Source organism: Panthera pardus, unplaced genomic scaffold (assembly GCF_024362965.1).
Source record: "Panthera pardus isolate Hobbes unplaced genomic scaffold, ASM2436296v1 HiC_scaffold_2, whole genome shotgun sequence".
In the NCBI taxonomy this organism is placed as follows: domain Eukaryota; kingdom Metazoa; phylum Chordata; class Mammalia; order Carnivora; family Felidae; genus Panthera; species Panthera pardus.
The window spans coordinates 26,145,100-26,163,198 of record NW_026526765.1 but is presented as its reverse complement, the minus strand read 5'-3'; the positions used below and the strand labels follow the sequence as shown (position 1 = coordinate 26,163,198).

At 39.2% G+C, this 18,099-nt stretch overlaps 1 protein-coding gene across 3 annotated transcripts in view; it reads right to left on the bottom strand.

Moving 5' to 3' along the window:
- The window catches only part of NPR3 (natriuretic peptide receptor 3), a 93,282-nt gene that overhangs the window by 53,496 nt on the left and 21,687 nt on the right, over window positions 1-18,099 (bottom strand). For all 3 annotated transcript variants that reach the window (XM_053906910.1, XM_019450695.2, XM_019450696.2), the window contains exon 3: window positions 15,076-15,242. In XM_053906910.1, the coding sequence (XP_053762885.1) occupies window positions 15,076-15,242 (167 nt within the window). The remainder of the gene's footprint in view (window positions 1-15,075; window positions 15,243-18,099) is intronic.

The window sequence follows — 18,099 nt, the reverse complement described above, 5'->3', positions numbered from 1 at the left end:
TCTCTCTCTCTCAAAAATAAATAAACACCAAAAAAAAAGAAGTTAAGTTGTGTTTTCATTGTGAAGAATTTGGCCAAATGTACTAAAATGCCCTCTACTCCATTAAGTGACAATAGATGTGAAAAAAAAGTAAAACAGCTTAGCCTTTCAATTGTGAAATACATTTCCACACTGCATTGCTATTTTAGTCATGCATATTTGAGTATATTGTCACCCTTACTGCAAAATATCTTTCTAACTGAAATTACATCACTGTACACAATGGAAATGGAAAAAACAATAATTGTCTTTCAAAAGGTCAAAATGAAACCTACTGCCTGGAAAAGTCCTTTCTCATAGGTACTGTGGCTCTTCTTTAAACATTTTCAGATTGCACCTATTCTGCAAAAAAATAGTATTTTTTGCAATTAAGCAATCCACACCTGCCAACATGTGAAAATCACAAGCAAATGGACAATTATTTACAATCAAACAATGTACTTTAACCGGGAGATTCCCAATTTTTTAAAACATTCCAATTTGGCACAACTAATTGAGTTAAAAGTTGTAAGAATAATCTATTTCAAAGGATTTTTCCTCTGTATTTCAAGACAAGGGAAGTAACTATATTTTAGATTTCAGTACATCTTTATTTAAATGTGTTCTGAAAGCCAATTGGTATTTCTTTAGCTGGAAAAAAGAATGGCTTTTAATAAGCCATTCCTCTTGCAGTGCCACTGTCTGCTGATTACATTTTCCTAATAAAACTAATCTTATTAATATGTTGGCATGTGAACTCATTATTTTTCTGGTGTTAAAAGCCAACTTGTGGTTTGCTTTTACTCTTTCAAATACAATTAGCAAAACTCTCCAGTGCCTGAAAGGGTCTTTTCATTCGGACAAATTATTCCCGGGCTGGCTTTAAAGAAAGGGGGTGAGGACAAAAAGGGGTGATGGCTGGTGCACGGGGGAGAGTCTCCTCCATTCTGACGTATCTCTGGAAGACACGAAAACTTGCCTGTGCACAGTCTCACCAGAAGAGGGGCCAACACGGCTTGCATCCATCAACTGTGGGTTTTTTCTTACATTACTTTCACCAAAGAGCTAATTTTTAAAAATCTCAATCAGAGTGCAGAGTCAATTAAATGATACTATTTTAAGACAAGAGGGGGTGAAGTGTCTGGCAAAGATTTTATTGATGATCTGATAACTTTTCAACTGATGTCACTTCCCACACTGTTCCTGTGCAAAACCAGTGTCAAAATACAAGCTGGTTTAGACAGCTTTACTGCTAGGCTGTCCCCTCATTGAAGGAATTGAGAGTTGTTTTTCAACATTTCGGACTTTCCAAAATGTAATGTCTGCCTATCTAAACAATGATTTATTAAACTTGTCTCTGTTCAAATACCTTGGCTAGATACATCAGCTGCTCTCCAGCTTCCCTTTTCATTTTTGAGTGTCAGAGGGAAACCTGGAAGAGAGGAAATGCCCAAATACATATCCCACCTCCCTAACAATACCGTTGTGCACCAAACACTGCCGGAATATTTGTTTAATTAGTTAAATTTCCAACTTTTAAATAAGGAGAAAAAACAAGCTATGGGTGGCCTGTAACCTCAAACGAGCAAATATTCAAGGTTATAAAATCACCCCCTGCTCAGAATACCTGGTTAGAAATAAAAACAGCAGTTACCAAATTCTACCCCAAGTCAAGAACAGAGGTGGCATTAAGAAGCATGAAACTGAATTTGAAAGCCAAAACACTAAGGATGAAGCATTATTTCATAGAAAAAAGACTCTACATATTCTTTATAACTAGAACACCTTTCTTTAACAACAACAAAAAGCCATTTCTGAAATTAGCTGGAGAAATAGTAAAAAACAGTTCTGATTCATTCTTAAAAACTACGCTGTAATTTTGTGCTTGCAAAAGTACACTTGTAGCTGTATCTTTGCTAATGCAAACTGAAGACAGAACACTACAATTACTGAATTCATGTATACAAAGGTGAATTATGCATATATAAACAGTTACACATCATAGAATAGTGACCAGTTCAAAGCTGAAGAAAAGTTGGTCCTTTGTTTTTTTAAAGCTGGAGTAATGAAAATTTCCAAGAGACTTTCCTCACGTAATGTTACAAGCAGCAGAATAGTACATTGTCATAAAAGTCTCCTAAAAATGGGGGTGGGGGGGTTGGGGAGCACTTGTGATGATTGTTACACTGTGATTTTTCAGTAAGGGATATGTACATTCCATACCCAGAGAAGGACAATTCTAAATTAGAAAAACACTTTCCACATGTTAATAACAGAAACCCGGAAATGGGAATGCTTCTCGAGGTGGTGGCCCAAATATCTGGTTTTACAACAGAGGAAGCCCCAAGAGGTAAAGGGACCTGGCCAAAGGCTTTCTCAGCCCAAGTTCACTGCCCTAGTTCACAGTCAGGAACTCTGCCTTCTCTTCTATAGCTCTTTCCCAGCTGGGCTGCCTTTGGCTCTAGAGTAATGCTGTCTGCAACCCCGGAGATAACTAAAGGTTGGATCACATTCAGAGGAGACAGTCCCTGCATAGGAAGGTAACTGAGCCCCACAATGGGGCCCTCTTAACATGTTTTACATCTTCAAATGTCTTTTAACTTTTTTTCTGAAATATTTTGTTTTACAATAAAAGAGTCCTAGCAGATTCTAGAAAGGGTTTTAAATTGCTACCACTGCGTTGTGATAAATTACAAATAACATATCAGAATACAAATAGCTCCCACTATTTTTATTTAAATAACCCATCTTCAAACTTTTAACTGAGTCGACTTGGCTTTTTAAAAAATCTACTTTAAAACCTAAACTTCTACTTATACTGGCAACAGGATCCCTAGATGATGTTCCTGTGTATATACAAAGGAATCACTTACAAGTGAAGCTGGTCCATAAGCTGTATTAGAGGAGTTTAGCCCTAGACATAAAATAGAAAAAGGTCTTCATACACCAGTATGACAAACCTGTAAAAGACAACCGCTTTCTTAGTATTACTGTCAATGTATGTCACTTGTATATAATTGCTTTTAAAGAATCACAGAAGGCAGGTATGTCTGTGAGGGGGAAAGAGTGAGCACTAAGTTGGTAAATCAAGAAAAAGTAGCCACTAGAAGGGAAACTATAACTGAATAGGAATTTCTAAAGGAGCTACAGCATTTGAGGCCAAAAGAAACATGATAGATCCCTCTCTCCAACACACACACTCTCTTTCTTCCTTGCTTTGAATATAAGATTACCCTCCTACCCCTGCACTAACAAACAAACAAACAACAACAACAACAACAACAACAACAAAAACCCAAGATGCCATCACCATCTCTGAACATTTACACGGTACTGAGAGTCAACAATCCAGGGTGACTTCTGGTAAACCACTCTGGTAAAACGTACATTCCCTCCAAAATCCCTACCAAAACAACAATAAAAATATCTTTTAAGGTATAAACTTATAAGTGGAAAGAGTACAGGAAGGAAATAGATGAGAAATGTCAACAAAATTTTGGAAGCTGGAAAGGGGTAACCAATTCAACAGACCTGAAAAACTAAAACTAGAGTGTGCACAGGAACAGGGCAGGCAGCTCCAGTAAGAAACAAAAAACTCCTGTACAGAGGTTCTAGAATTGGAAACACTAGTTACCTCTGGAGGTAGGGATGCCCTGCAGATGAAAATGGCGGGATTCATTGAAAGTCTAATAATGGATCACTTCAACTCAAGTGCACCCCACCTTCCAGCCATCACCAAACCTTTCCCAGAAAAAAAATTGCCCCTTCCCAACCAGGCAGAAAAAAGGAGGTTTATTGGCTGAAGGTGTTGACACAAAAAAAGGTCTGAACAGGAAGGTACCAAGCACATCTGGAGCTCAGGTGAAGCATAAAACTGAAAATCAGGTTTGAGTGGAAAGTCGGCAATCCTAAAGGTGAAGTTTCCCCACCATGGGCTCCCAGAATGTAGGAAAGGCTTATGATTCTCAAGAAGAGATTTGGAGAATTCTTTTTTCTTATATACAAAAAAAATTTTAAGTTTATTTATTTATTTATTTTGAGAGAGAGAGAAAGAGTATGTGTGCAAGTGGGAGAGGGGTGGGAGAGGGGCGGGGGGGGGGGGAGAGAGAGAGAGAGAGAGAGAGAGAGAGAGAATCCCAGGCAGGTTCCACACTGTCAGTGCAGAGCTGGGCTCTGCAGGGCTCAAACAAACAAACCATGAGATCATGTCCTGAGCCGAAGTCAGATGCTTAACCGACTGAGCCACCCAGGCGCCCAGTTGGAGGAGAATTCTTTAATGAAACCGATAAGCCTAGGAGATACAACCTCCAGCTAACCATATTTGGGATAACCCTTTGAAAAAGCTAGCTCAACATGTTATTACCCTACAATAAAGTCTACTTCTAGACACATTCCCATGCACACAGAGCTTCTAGATAGCCTCTTTCATGGCTCACCCTTAAATATAAACAGACAGCTAAGGATTACCAACAGTTTAAGAAAACCTTGTAATATGAAAGAAATCACAATATTTTTATAAGGAATCTGATGTAAGTAAAATGCAATGTAAGTTAAAGAAAACTTACAAAAAACACCTTGTGTCAGCAAAAGTAAGATACCAGAATTATAAAATGCACCTTTGTTTTATGTTCCCTTAGAAAAAAATTCTACTTACTAAATTATGACAGTCTACCAGTTATGAAATGGATCCCGACTTCAGGTAAGTTAAATGTGTTCTAGAACTGATGAAAGGATATATGCAGAAAGATAAGATATTGAATCCAGGAAACAATGTCAGGGTACTACTTTTTAGAAAGAGAGGCACTCAGAGAACAAGAGAGAACTCTTAGAAATTTAACATATGATAGCAGAAATTAAAAATTCCAAATATCTTTGGAAGATAAAGGTGAGGCAATCTCTCAGAAAGGAAAAGAAAAATGCAGAGTTGGAAAATGGGAGAAAAAATTAGATAATTGACTGACAAGAGCCAACATCCAACTTTAAAATTTCTGGAAAGAGCAAGCAAAGTGACCAGCACAAAGATTTTAAAAGACACACACCAAGGTGAAATCATTGTGAAACATCAGAGCACCAGTGAGCCACTTGTCTGCCTTATGGTCTCCAATTCATTTCCCTCCCTACACCTGCTTTGCTTTGCTCTAAATCATAGGAAGATGATTCTTCCAGGCTGCATTTCCCTATCAGTTGACTTCTGGTTGGTTCAGCCAAAAGAAGCACTGGTGGAAGAGTCAGGAAGTAAGGGGAAAGCCAGGATATGTCTTCCTCTCTCTCACCTCGCCTTAGGTACCATCTCTGGGAGAGGTTGTATTTCTTCCATGCTGCTAGCTCCTATGAGCAGCTCTAAGTCTTTGATCCCGTAAAACTCTTTCTTCCCTGGTCTTTCTAGCTCTGGAGGTGGTAATGGCTTTTTGCTGTTGCTAATTTCTGGCTTGCCTTACTATTCTATTTGGTGTTTTGGCTCTTTCTACACTTTAGTTTCTCCAATTAAATTCCTTCTGTTGAAGTATTTAATTTTTCCAGACTAGACTCTGATTAAGCAATCACCATTATGTAAAGAAAATACTAAAGTCTTCGGGATAGAGAAAAAGAAAATAACATGAAAAAGATAAATAATCAGAATGGTAACACCAAAAGCTGCAAAACAATAGAGCAATGTCATCAAAATTTGAGGGAAAATTAATCTTCAAACTAAAATTTTATACCCAGCTAAATAACTGACTATATATAAAAATAAAACAAAATGTTTTCTGTATTCAAAGTCTCAAAAGATTTTCTACTCATATCATCTTGTTCTTCAAAACTAAGGTAAAATTCAACTAAGAAGGAGATTTAATATCCACTAAAAAGGGAAACTGATACAGGAGAAAACTGAAGGAATTTCCAGGTTTATACTAAAGGAAGTAATTACTCTAAACAAGAGCAGGAAAACAAAGGGCTAAAAAAAATCACTAACATCATTCTAGGGAATGAGAATGAAACAGAACTACATGGAAGCAAATTTTTTAAAAGGAAGGAAATTATTAACTTCAGAGAAAAAAAGCTACACATGAAAGGAAATGTAATCATAGAACACTACACAGTTCTGCTACATGGTTCAATATATATGGTCATAATAACAATAGCTCTTAATAAGGGGGGATAGCTATTATTCAAATTTTATTTTATGAATGTACCTGTAAGTAAAAACTATGCTACAAAATATTAGGAGGATGGGAGGAAAAGTACGTATTTGTAGAGAAAGTGTGCAAAGGAGCTAAATCTTTTTCCATTTTAGGAAATGATGAGCTATATCAAATTTCTCATATCAAAAACAGCAATATCAAGAAGCTATTTTAGAAATACAGAGGGCAACACTAGAAAAAAGCCAATAGAAACATTAAGGATTATTGCCTCTAAGGAATGGAAGTCAGGAATAGAGAGGAACAGGACACTCCTGTTTGTCTACAACTCATACAGTACCATAAATTTATTTTTAATTCAGTCTGTTTCTTTTTTTCACTTGTTATAGTCAATCTAGAATGGCATATATTATTTTGATTTAAACAACAACAACATCAGGGAAAGAAGGTGAGCTTCACCCAAAGGCAGAGCCAACAGCTCGTGAAGCCAGCCAGTGAATGGGCTTCAGAAGTGCCAAACACAATAGGGAGAAAGGGGCAAGGCCAAGAGTGGGATTTACACGACTGAGAAGTCAGACAGGCTGCCAGAGGGGAAGAGATGTCTCCAACACTGGCTCAGCCTAAACTGAGAAATAGTAGCAAGGACAAATTTGAGTCTACCTCTTAAAGACTGTGAAAACACTAGGAATTGGAAAGACTAGACTGACTCCCTAGCCCAGAATGAAGGAAGGAAGGAATGACTTGGTATCTCTTTCATCTCAGCAATAAAACTAATGTTTTTCAAATTTAAGATTAGTAAATATTCAAGCATTTAAGTGTTTCTTCATTTTCTTCCAGGGGAGTGATTTCTCAGTGCAGCAGTGCATACACCATGCTGTGCCCTATCCATGAGAATAAAAGGGGCTTCAGACAATAATTGGGCAAATGGCATGCTGACTAGCCATCGTCTAGTTCAATGATTCTTACTTTTTTGTGACACTGAACCCATTAAGAATCAAGTGGGGGGTACTGGCCCCTCTCTCTAGAAATACGCACATGTTCACTTACAAAAGTTTGTACATAGGTATAGAGTTAATGCACACTAAGTCAAGAGACCATTATCCACTTAAAGAGGTCATGGAAACTTGGATGAATTTGGAAGGAACTTCTCACTAAAGAACTAAATGAACCCACTCCACTGTGTTTAATGTCATTTCTCTAGAAACATGGATATTTTCACATATGCACCACATATGGTCTGCTACAAGATAAATGGTCCACATCTCTGTGAGTACCATCAGTGTATGAGAATGCTTTACACTGAGGCGCGTAATGTTTAATATCCATCCTGGCATAGAAATGCAGATCTTGTGGGCTTCCAGAGCTCGTGGCCATGGATATTTATATACCTGCTTAAGAATTTGTAGGTGATGAGGATCTCACCCCAGATGGGACCACCGCATGGTCACAGATCAAGCTCACAGCCATGTTCTCTGGAGCACTCAGTAAACAACATCTCATGATCTAAGAAATAATGATTTACACTCCAGAAGAAAACAAGAAATACAGGTTGCTGCTGATGAAGAAGAGACAGAGTCCCAGCAGATTTTGTGAAGTGTGTGAAAGAGTAAGGAGAAATTGGTATTTTAAAAGTGTATATTTGGGGAGGCAGTGTGCAAGAAAAGAAGTCCTTCAGCCTGTGTTGCCTGCCAGACTCACTTGTCGGGCTTGAGACACTTAATCTTCAAGTCACGGGTTCACTCCCCATAGTGGGCATGTTGTTAATAAAAGGGTCAGACTGATGTAGTGGAAAAAGAAAGTCACTGAACCAGGATTCAGGCGATGCAACTAATCTTGGCTTGGCCACCACACAGTGCATTCTAAAACCAAATACCAGTGCCCTAGAATTGGAACCACTCACATGGCAAAGGCCAAACACCCATTAAGATATCCTTGAGTCAGAGCCACTGCCCATGTGGGCAACACAATAAAACCACTAGAGAAAGCCAGGCAGGCACTCTGCAAACACTTGTCTGAGCCACGCTGGGAGCCCCTTTGCTACTTGAGGGCCTCTCCAGCAGAGCTTTACTTCTAACTTTAGATTTCTAATGACTGCTAGAGGGTCTTCAGAATCCCCATTGTGAAAACCCATTACTGTCTCCCAATACCATCTCCCACAGGACAAGTGAAACTGAACTCCTGGTTTTGTGGACCTAACAAGGTCTAGGCATAGGATTTATTCAACACTCACCATTGCTATGTTGATTGCAGCATACAGGTTACATTTGGAAAGGCCACCTCACCTGACTGGACCTCAGTTTCTACCTTTCCGTCACCATGCAAGGAGTAGGTTGAATTTGATGTCCTTCTGGTTTAATAATAACTAAACTAATAAGCATAATAATAAAAGCTTAAGTGTATTGGCTGCTTCCTTTGTGCCAAGTATACAGCAAGAGGATGTAAGAATAAACAGAAACAGACATAGTTCCTGCTCTCACAGAGGTGACAGTCTGGTAGAAGAGACAAGATTTAATTATAAAATCCCACACATAGCTGATGGGGCACCTGGGTGGCTCAGTCGGTTGGTTAGGTGTCCAACTTCGGTTCAGGTCATGATCTCACGGTTTGTGGGTTCGAGCCCTGCATTGGGCTCTGTGCCGACAGCTCAGAGCCTGGAGCCCACTTTCTGTGTCTCCCTGTCTCTCTGCTCCTCCTCTGCTTACGCTCTGTCTCTCTCTCTCCTTCAAAAATAAATAAACATTCCAAAAAAATTTTAAAAAGAAAATTCCCCACCTAGCTGAGAGGCTATGATGGTAAGGATCAGAGTGCCATAAGATAGTTTGGACTGTCAGGAAAGACACATACGGAGATGATGGTATCTGAGCTGAGATCTGAAGGTTAAGTACAAGTACTAGTTACGGTAGGCATGCAGGAGCATCATACACTTTGGTCTGGAGTATAAGAAACAAGAGTAAGAGAAATAATAGCTATCATCCATTGAATATTTACTAAATGCCTGACATTGTGTTAAGTATTATTTATATACAATCCTTGAGTTCTTTCAACAGCCTTGTCAGTTAAAAATTATTATCCCCATTTTAGAGTCAGTAAACTAATGCACAGAGTTTCAGAAATGTGCCCAAGATAAGAACTGTAAGAGACAGAGCCAGGTCTATGACACCCCCAGCCTGCATATTTAACCATCAGGTTACACCATCTCCAGTGGTGCCCGTGGGGCCCTACTAAAACATGATGTATCAGAATGGAACAGGTCTCCAGTAGGTTCAATAGTAAGAAAACAAATGTACTTTTAAAAATATTTTTATATTACCTATAGGAATGGTAGAAATATCATCATAAGACACTTGTACTAATGACCATTACAGTACATGCAACACCCACAGCCCCAATGATAGAAGAGCCCTAAGTAATCTGATTTTCTTTTTTTTTTAATAATCCTCTTTTTTAACTTTTTAAATGTTTTTATTTATTTTTGAGATAGAGAAAGACAGAGCATGAGCAGGGGAAGACCTGAGAGAAAGGGAGACATAGATTTTGAAGCAAGCTCCAGGGTCTGAGCTGTCAGCACAGAGTCTGATGCGGAGCTTGAACTCACGAACCAAGAGATCATGACCTGAGCCAAAGCTGGACACAACTGACTAAGCCACCCAGGTGCCCCAGCAATCTGATTTTCTATATACCACACACATGCACCCACCAAACCACCCACCAAAGACAAGGGAAACAAGAGTAGGTATTTGACCCAGAGATGCTAATGTACAGGCAGCAAATAGCCTCTTATTCTCCACTATATGACCTGGGCAGTAGAAAAGCTCAAAGTCTTGAAGTGTAGAGCGACCAGAGTTATGCCAGGAGTGCAGACATTATTAAAATTAGAAAAATCTAGTAATGCAGGTGATTAAAAGGTACAAAAATTTGCAGTTATAGGATAAATAAGTTCTGGGAATCTAATGTACAGTATGATGACTATAGTTAGCAATCCTGTATTGTATATTTGAAAGTTACAAAGATACTAGACCCTAAAACTCATCGCAAGAGGGGCGCCTGAGTGGCTCAGTCTTAAGCGTCCAACTTTGGCTTAGGTCATGATCTCGCCATTCCCAAGTTCAGATTCTGTGTCTCCCTCTCTTTCTGCCCCTCCCCCGCTAGCACTTGCTCTCTCTCTCTCTCTCTCTCTCTCTCTCAAAAATAAATAAACATTAAAAAAATTTTTTTTAAACACATCACAAGAAAAAAGTTTGTAACTATGCAAGGTGATGGATATTAACTAAACTTACTGTGGTAAGCATTTTGCAGTATGTGCATATATCAAACATTGAATTTATACAATGTTATATATCAATTATAGCTCAATAAAACTGGAAAAGAGGAAAATTTAGTAATGTAACTCATTACATTATAATAGAATAAAGAGGAAACCATCTGATTATCTCAGCAGATACAGAAAAGGCATTTGATAAAATTCAAACACCCCCAACCTACACAGGTGATAAAACTGCATAGAACTTAATATGCATATACTATGTTACACACACACACACACACACACACACACACACACAGGAGTACAAATAAAACTGAGGAAAGCTGAGTAAGGTCAGTGTCAATATCTGTATTGTGATTATATATATATAATCTTCCAAAATGTTACCAATGGAGGAAATTGGGCAATGTATACAAGTGATCTCTCTGTATTGCATCTTAAAACTGCATGTACCTCTGCAATTATCTCAATAACAGCTCAAATTTAAAAAGAGAGGACAAAGGGTGAAAATGGAGGGGAAAAGGGAGAGAGGAAGAGAAAGGAGATCAATTTTTTGGAAACAAAATTGCATTAATCCATCAAAATTTGTTAAGTTAAAAATATAGGATAGTAATTTTACTTAAAAAATCATAGCCATTCCAACCTCCCAATGTTTTAGTATAGCCTTATAAAAATTTAAAGTTTCAGATTTTTGCATTTTTCTCATTTTTTTAATGTTTATTTATTTTTGAGAGAGACAGAGAGAAAGCCAGTGGGGGAGCGACAAAGAGCGAGACTCAAAATCTGAAGCAGGCTCCAGGCTCTGAGCTGTCAGCACAGAGCCTGACACAATGCTTAAACTCACAAACCTATAAGATCGTGACCTGACCTGAAATCGACTGTTCAACTGACTCAGCTACTCAGGCGCCCCTCAAATTTTTGCATTTTGAGAATATCACAACCCTTCCAGGGATGCTGCCAACATGCTAAATATGATGAATACAACACTAACATATATGACATAGTGTCAACGATATATTACAATTTACAGTGCCTACAATAAAAACTGTGTCTGGGGGTGCCAGTGGCTGTCAGTTATGGGGGTGCCAGTGGCTGTCAGTTAAGTGTCTGACTCTTGATTTCGGCTCAGGTCATGATCTCACAGTTTGTGAGATCCAGCCTCACATCGGGCTCTGCACTGACAGCGTGCAGCCTGCTTGGGATTCTGTTTCCCTCTCTCTGCCCCTCCCCTGCTTGCTCTCTCTCTCTCTCTCTCTCTCAAAATAAATAAACGTTAAAAAAAATTTTTTTAACCTGTGTCCAAAGCCTTTCCCCTAACCTATATTATATAAACTTAAACCTACATTATATAAACTTCGATGCTTGCTATGCTATTTTCGTTTCAGTTATTCCAACAAAATATGTAATTCTTTCAAAACAAAACAAAACTTCACCAACAAAGAATAGAAGGGAACTTCCATAATCTAAGGACTCTCCCAAAAACTTCACACTCAACATTATATTTAAACAGTGATATGAACAGATATGAAATGTGTTATATGTTCTTTGTAGTAAAGTTAAGAACAAGGCAGGGATGTCCATTATCACTGCTTATATTCAATTCTGCGCTGGAATCCTAGCCAGTGCCATTAAAATTTTTAATAAAATATACTTAATTTAATATGCTTAATTTAATGAAGTATACCTTCAATCAAGCATACTTAGGAGAAGAATTGAAAAGAAAGAAAATTGTCTCTATCCACAAGCCATGTGATTGTTCAAAGAATAAGTGGTAAATTTTAGAACTAATAAGAGATTCCACCAAAGTTGCTGGATTTGAAATCGATAGTAGAGGCCGAAGAGCCCATGATGAGTGTCATGAACTGAAATTCTAAGTAAAGAGATAAGACAACCCATTAGTACAAAGAAGAGAAGCAGAATGACCTAGAAAGGAGCTGAGCCCTAGAATGAAGACCACTAAGTCTTTCTAGTTGTGCTAAGCATCTCCTGCTGCATTAGAGCAAAGTCTCGCACCTGTAAGTCCCAGCTGCACCAGCTCCTGGGTCTTTGGCTCCCACAGCTCCCTCTCCCACAATAGCCCCCACAACCTCCTGTCTAAACTAACCTGATGAACTCAAAAGAGCCCAACTAAAACACACGTAAGCATGAAAAGTAGACATATTTTCAGAACTGGAATAAATTACTATAACGAGCTCTAATTTCTACTCATAATTTTTATTTATTTATAAAGTCAGTTTTAATGATCCCATCATCAGAGGGAAGCAGTATTAAAATCCACAACTACAACTAATCTCTAAAGCACTGACACATGGTTTGGAATATGTTATGGATCTTTGTAGCAGGTACAAAGATACATACTTCTTTTGCCCAAGAAGTATCATTATGTTGGACAGCCTCTACTGTAATACTTAACTTCAACAGCCTCAGGTAGGAGGCCAAACAAAATGTGCTCAGTGACCTTTACATTCTTTCCTATTCCTGAGGCAAAGGATTTGGATAATGACAATACTATCATAGGTTTCCTTCAACTTGGTCTCTATTGCAAAAGTTCTACTTCTTTCATTATTCAGAACCCACTCTCCAATATGGTAGCCACTAGTCGCATGACTACTGAGCATTTGAACTGAATTTAGATATGCTATTAGGGTAAAACACACACTGAATTTCAAAGACTTTATATAATAAAAAAGAATATATAATCTCATCCATAATTTTTATATTGATTAAATGTTGAAAGAACATTTTATATGTGAGTTAAATAAAATGTATTATTCAAATTAATTTGACCTGGTTATTTTAACTTTTTAAAAATGTAGCTACTAGTTTTGAAGGGGAACATGCACCCCAATGTTTATAGCAGCACTATCAACAATAGCCAAATTATAGAAAGAGCCCAAATGTCCATTGACTGATAAATGGATAGAGAAGATGCGGTATATATTTACAATGGAATATTACTCAGTGATCAAAAAGAATGAAATCTTGCTATTTGCAACAACACAGATGGAACTAGAGTGTATTAATGCTAAGCAAAATAAATCAGAGAAAGACAAATATCACATGATTTCACTTCTATGTGGAATTTAAAATACAAAACAGATGAACATAAGGGAAGGGAAGGGAAGCAAAAATAATATAAAAACAGAGAGGGAGACAAACCATAAGAGGCTCTTAAATGCAGAGACCAAACTGCCGGCTGCTGGAGGAATGTGGGGTGGGGGGACGTGCTAAATGGGCAAGAGGCATTAAAAGGAGGGCACTTGTTGGGATGAGCACTGGCTGTTATATGTAAGTGATAAATCGCTAAATCCTATTCCTGAAATCATTTAAAAAATGTAGCTACTAGAAATTTTAAATTACATACATGGCTCACATTTGCATACACACACACCTTTTGGCTTTCTAAATCAGAACCATCCAGTATGTATGCATATGTATATACTTTAAATGATATGTATATTATACACATATATAACATTTAAGCCATGAATAAATATATTTATGAGAACTTTTGTACATCATTTGATAGCAAATCATTCTTACAAAGACAGGTATAATGTGATAATAACATAAAAGAGGCCTCATTTATTGAGCTCCAACTTTGTGATGCGGATAGCACTAAAAGCTTCAGATAGATTATCTGTAATCCTTCCAACAGGGAGCAGTAGTTTGGACAAAGACTGTGCAATTTGCCCCAGATCACACTGCTAAAAAGTGTTCAACTCAAGCTCTGAATGTAGGTCTGTCTGAGGACAATGTCTGCACCCTGTACTCCTTCAAATAAGGAAATCGAGAGAGGCCCTGTTTGGAAGTGACCAAATGAAGCTCGTCTTACGAAGATGGTCATTATCCACTTTGGGCAAGGACTATCCAAAGCCATATATCTATGATTAAGAAGGTGCTCCTTTTCCACTTTGGACACTGTGGAATGAACAGTTTTGAAAACCGGCACACACACAACCCCCCAACCAGCCTGAGGAGTGCACTGCTCACCCTGCTCTGAGAAAGAATTTGCTGGAAGGACACAGAGTTTGAGGGCCCGCATAGCAAAGTACGCCAGAAGCAGCAAAACAATGGCACCAAGTGAGGTGTGGCCGGCTGTCTTTGGTGCCACCTCTCAGATGAGTTCTCTGCTCAATCCTTAGTGTGGCCAAAGCTTCTGACCCTAGTCCACTCTCGGAAAATGCATCAGTAAGACACCACTAATGGAGTGGGAAGCTCGAGAATACCCAAGGGGAAGTGACGCTACCATAGGAGAGAAAAGCAGAGTCGCCAAAAAGATGGCCGAAAGAAAGAGCCTTCTAAAACCCAAAATATCTTATGCCATCAAGCTTTGGAAAAATTAGGCATGCAAAACTGTGGCATTCCTTCATCCATCTTCTCCCCCACCATGCTCCCAGTCGAATAAGCCTTGGAAGTCTATAGACATCTGCTCAGCATGGCCACAAGTACCCACAAAAAGCAATTCTCCTTCCTGCAGCAGTTGGAAAACTGGGGTGACGGACATGGAGGAGGGGGGAACTGGTCAGAAAAAAAAAGACAAAAAGTTCAGTGACATTCAGACGTGAACCTAGGGATTTTTGAATGGTTCAGAATAGGACACTGTCACCTCTGATTTAATTAGAAGACTGTTTTCGGGATGCTGAAGGTCTCGGCTCATAATCAAGCACTTACATAATCCTCCTCATTGAGTCCTTGTTTCTCAACAGAACTTTTCACCTCCATGGAAAACTTCTCAAACTCAGGTTTCACTGTCCTCAGTAGAGTGATTGTTTGGAGGGATGAGTATGCTTGCTTAGCTTCAAAGTCATGCTTGTCTCCTCTCTTCCACGAGCCATCTCCTACAGAGAAAGAAAAATATTTATAATTCCAAGGCAGTCACCATAAAGGGGCCATTCTCCCTCTTCAGCTGCAGCGTGTCACTACATGTTACTTTTGGCAGCTGGGGCAAGCGGTATTGTCACAGTTCTGCACTTGGATATAACATGACCACATCAAGATCCTCAAAGGAGAAGAAGGCCTTTTGGACACGTGTTCCTTTGAAATGGGAGAGGAATATAAAAGCACTGTGGACTTCACTGCCTCAACCACATAACTGTACTTTCAGCACCTGAGAATCCAGCACTGGAGGAGTAAGAAGTAAATTTGTCTTCCTTTCCATTCACATTTTTTTAATACCTACAATCAACCGTGGAGGTCAACCGAGTTGTTACTACTGTGCAACAAGCCTGATGTTATGTAGATGTGGAATGACAGGAAAGTCTATGTGTGACAACACAAGTCTTGTGCACAAGACTTATGCACAAGTATGATAAAGCTGGCACCATTCACAGGGAAAAGTTTGACATTATTGATATTCTTTGAAATATTTCTGGAATCTCTTCAGAATAAAAGTAGCTCAAGTGAACACGAGGGTTTATATCTCTGTAGTGTTGGGAGCACCATAACAATTATTTTTTGGACAATATTCGTCAGTGCATCAATAGTAACAAAATTAAAATTGCTAACATTTATTGGACATATATAACAATAAAAGCTCTGTTTATTGAGCACTTTATACATATAAACTCATTGAATCTTTACAAGACTCTCTGTGATTCGGGCACATTATCCTATGTTGCAGATGAGGAAACTGAGGCATTGAGAAACTGGGTCCTCCCTGCTTCACAGCACTCCCTCTCACAAAAGCAAAGGCAGATTACATGGATAAGAATCATTACTCTTCTCGTTATGATTTCATTTTTGAGGAAATATGTGGCCTGCAGGACCCCAAAAGGAAACATGGGCTTCCAACATGTGGCAATAAACTGTTGTTTCTATGAATTACCATTATGACCCCTACAGATCTCTGGAAATACAACAAGGAATTCAGCCCGCTAGAGTTCAACATCAAAGTCAGTTGTTCACACCAAGCCCCTAGTCCACAGTGGACACGTGGAGCCCAGCAGCTAAGCAGTGAGGATGCCTGGGGAGTGTGCAGCCAGGGCTCGGGCCACTCACTCTGCTCTTATAGACAAAGCTCCATAAAGAGTCGGTGGCTCTGGAACTTCTACCACAGCTTAAATCAGACAAACATTAACTAACTGTATACCACACACAAGGTTCTGTGATAGCCAGCACAGGACACATCATGAATGTCTTGAACAGTCTCCACCACCATCACAGAGGGGTTTAGAGGGGCACCTGGGTGGCTCAGTCAGCTGGGCATCTGACTCTTGGTTTCAGCTCAGGTCATGATCTCACAGCTATAAGATTAAGCCCCCCGTTAAGCTCCACACTGGGTGTGGCACCTGCTTGGGATCCTCTCTCCCCTTCTCTCTCTCTCTCTCTCTGCCCCTCCCCAACCCATGCTCGCTCGCTCTCGCTCTCTCTCTCTCTCAAAAAAAAAAAAAAAAAAAAAGAGGGATTCAGAAATAGACACGTAAATAACTGAAGTTATTACAGGGTAACAGTTAGCTTACTATAGCAGGAGGTGGGGGAATACAAAGAAACAATGCAGAGGGTAGAGGAAGAGGCAAGAGGCTCCCACACTCTTAAGGGGGATGGTTTCGAGGGAGGTGGAGGAGCAGGTATCGGCTGGTCCTAAATGTGTGAATAGGATTTTAATAGAAGGAGAACAGGATGGAAAGGCGTGCTTGGCAGAGCCTGTGGCACAGGCAAAGGTGCAAATGTGTATGACATCAAGTAGGCAGCTGGGAGCCTCAGTCTAGAGCATGAGAAAAGGCAGAGGCAAAGAATTTATTTGTGGGGGCATCTGTATAACCATAATCCTATTAATAGCAACCATTTATTAATTGCTTACTCTGTGCCAGGGAGCTGTTAAAAGATAAATAAGACAGAGCTGAGGACAGAATTCATTAAGGACTAGATCCGCTCTCAATGAGCACAGATTAAATTTCAAGCCACCAAACAAAACTTGACAAAGTCCTCCTCCTTCATATGAAACCTCCCAAACACCAAGGAAGCTGCAACATGCACGGCAGCTGTGCCCGTAGTGAGTGAGTTACAGCCACTGCCACCAGCCAGGGGACCCAGCGGGGTGCTCAAGACCCAGGCAACACAGTCTCTGTTAAGGAGCCAGATCCATTTGCCAGGAAGACCCCCAATTCTAAGAATGTCCAGAACATTCTTCATCCCAAGGAGGAACCCATTTCTTATAAGCATGCAATCAATACTTATTGATTCATTTATAATTGATTTGAGATACCAAGACTCAACAGGAATGGTATTTTGTAGGCAAAGAGGGTCAGAGTTTCTAAGCTCCGGGAAAGAGTATTCTCCAGACACATAAGAAAGAAAATACTTAACCCTAAATGGTTTTATTCTGTGGAATTAGAAAATACATATACAACTGGAAACAGTAACTATCTCTGTTATGAAATAGGAAAACACTCTTTCCTGAAAGAAGTGAAATCCAATGTAATAAATCTGTCTACCACAATCCAAAGAGGAATAACTGTAGAGTTTTGTCTTCTAGAAAAAAAAAAAAATGGAAACAATAATGCTTAAATAAATCTGAGCCAAACTAAATAGTTCCCTTGTCACAACCATAATCGGTACTGTAACTTCTCACTTTTGTGGGCATTTCTTATTGTAATATGTCAGTAACATTTCCCATACACAGGGTGTTGAACCCTGGAAAAGCAGAGTTAGCTTGGCATGATGCCCCATCAGCGAGGACAAATTTAATTCAGTAGA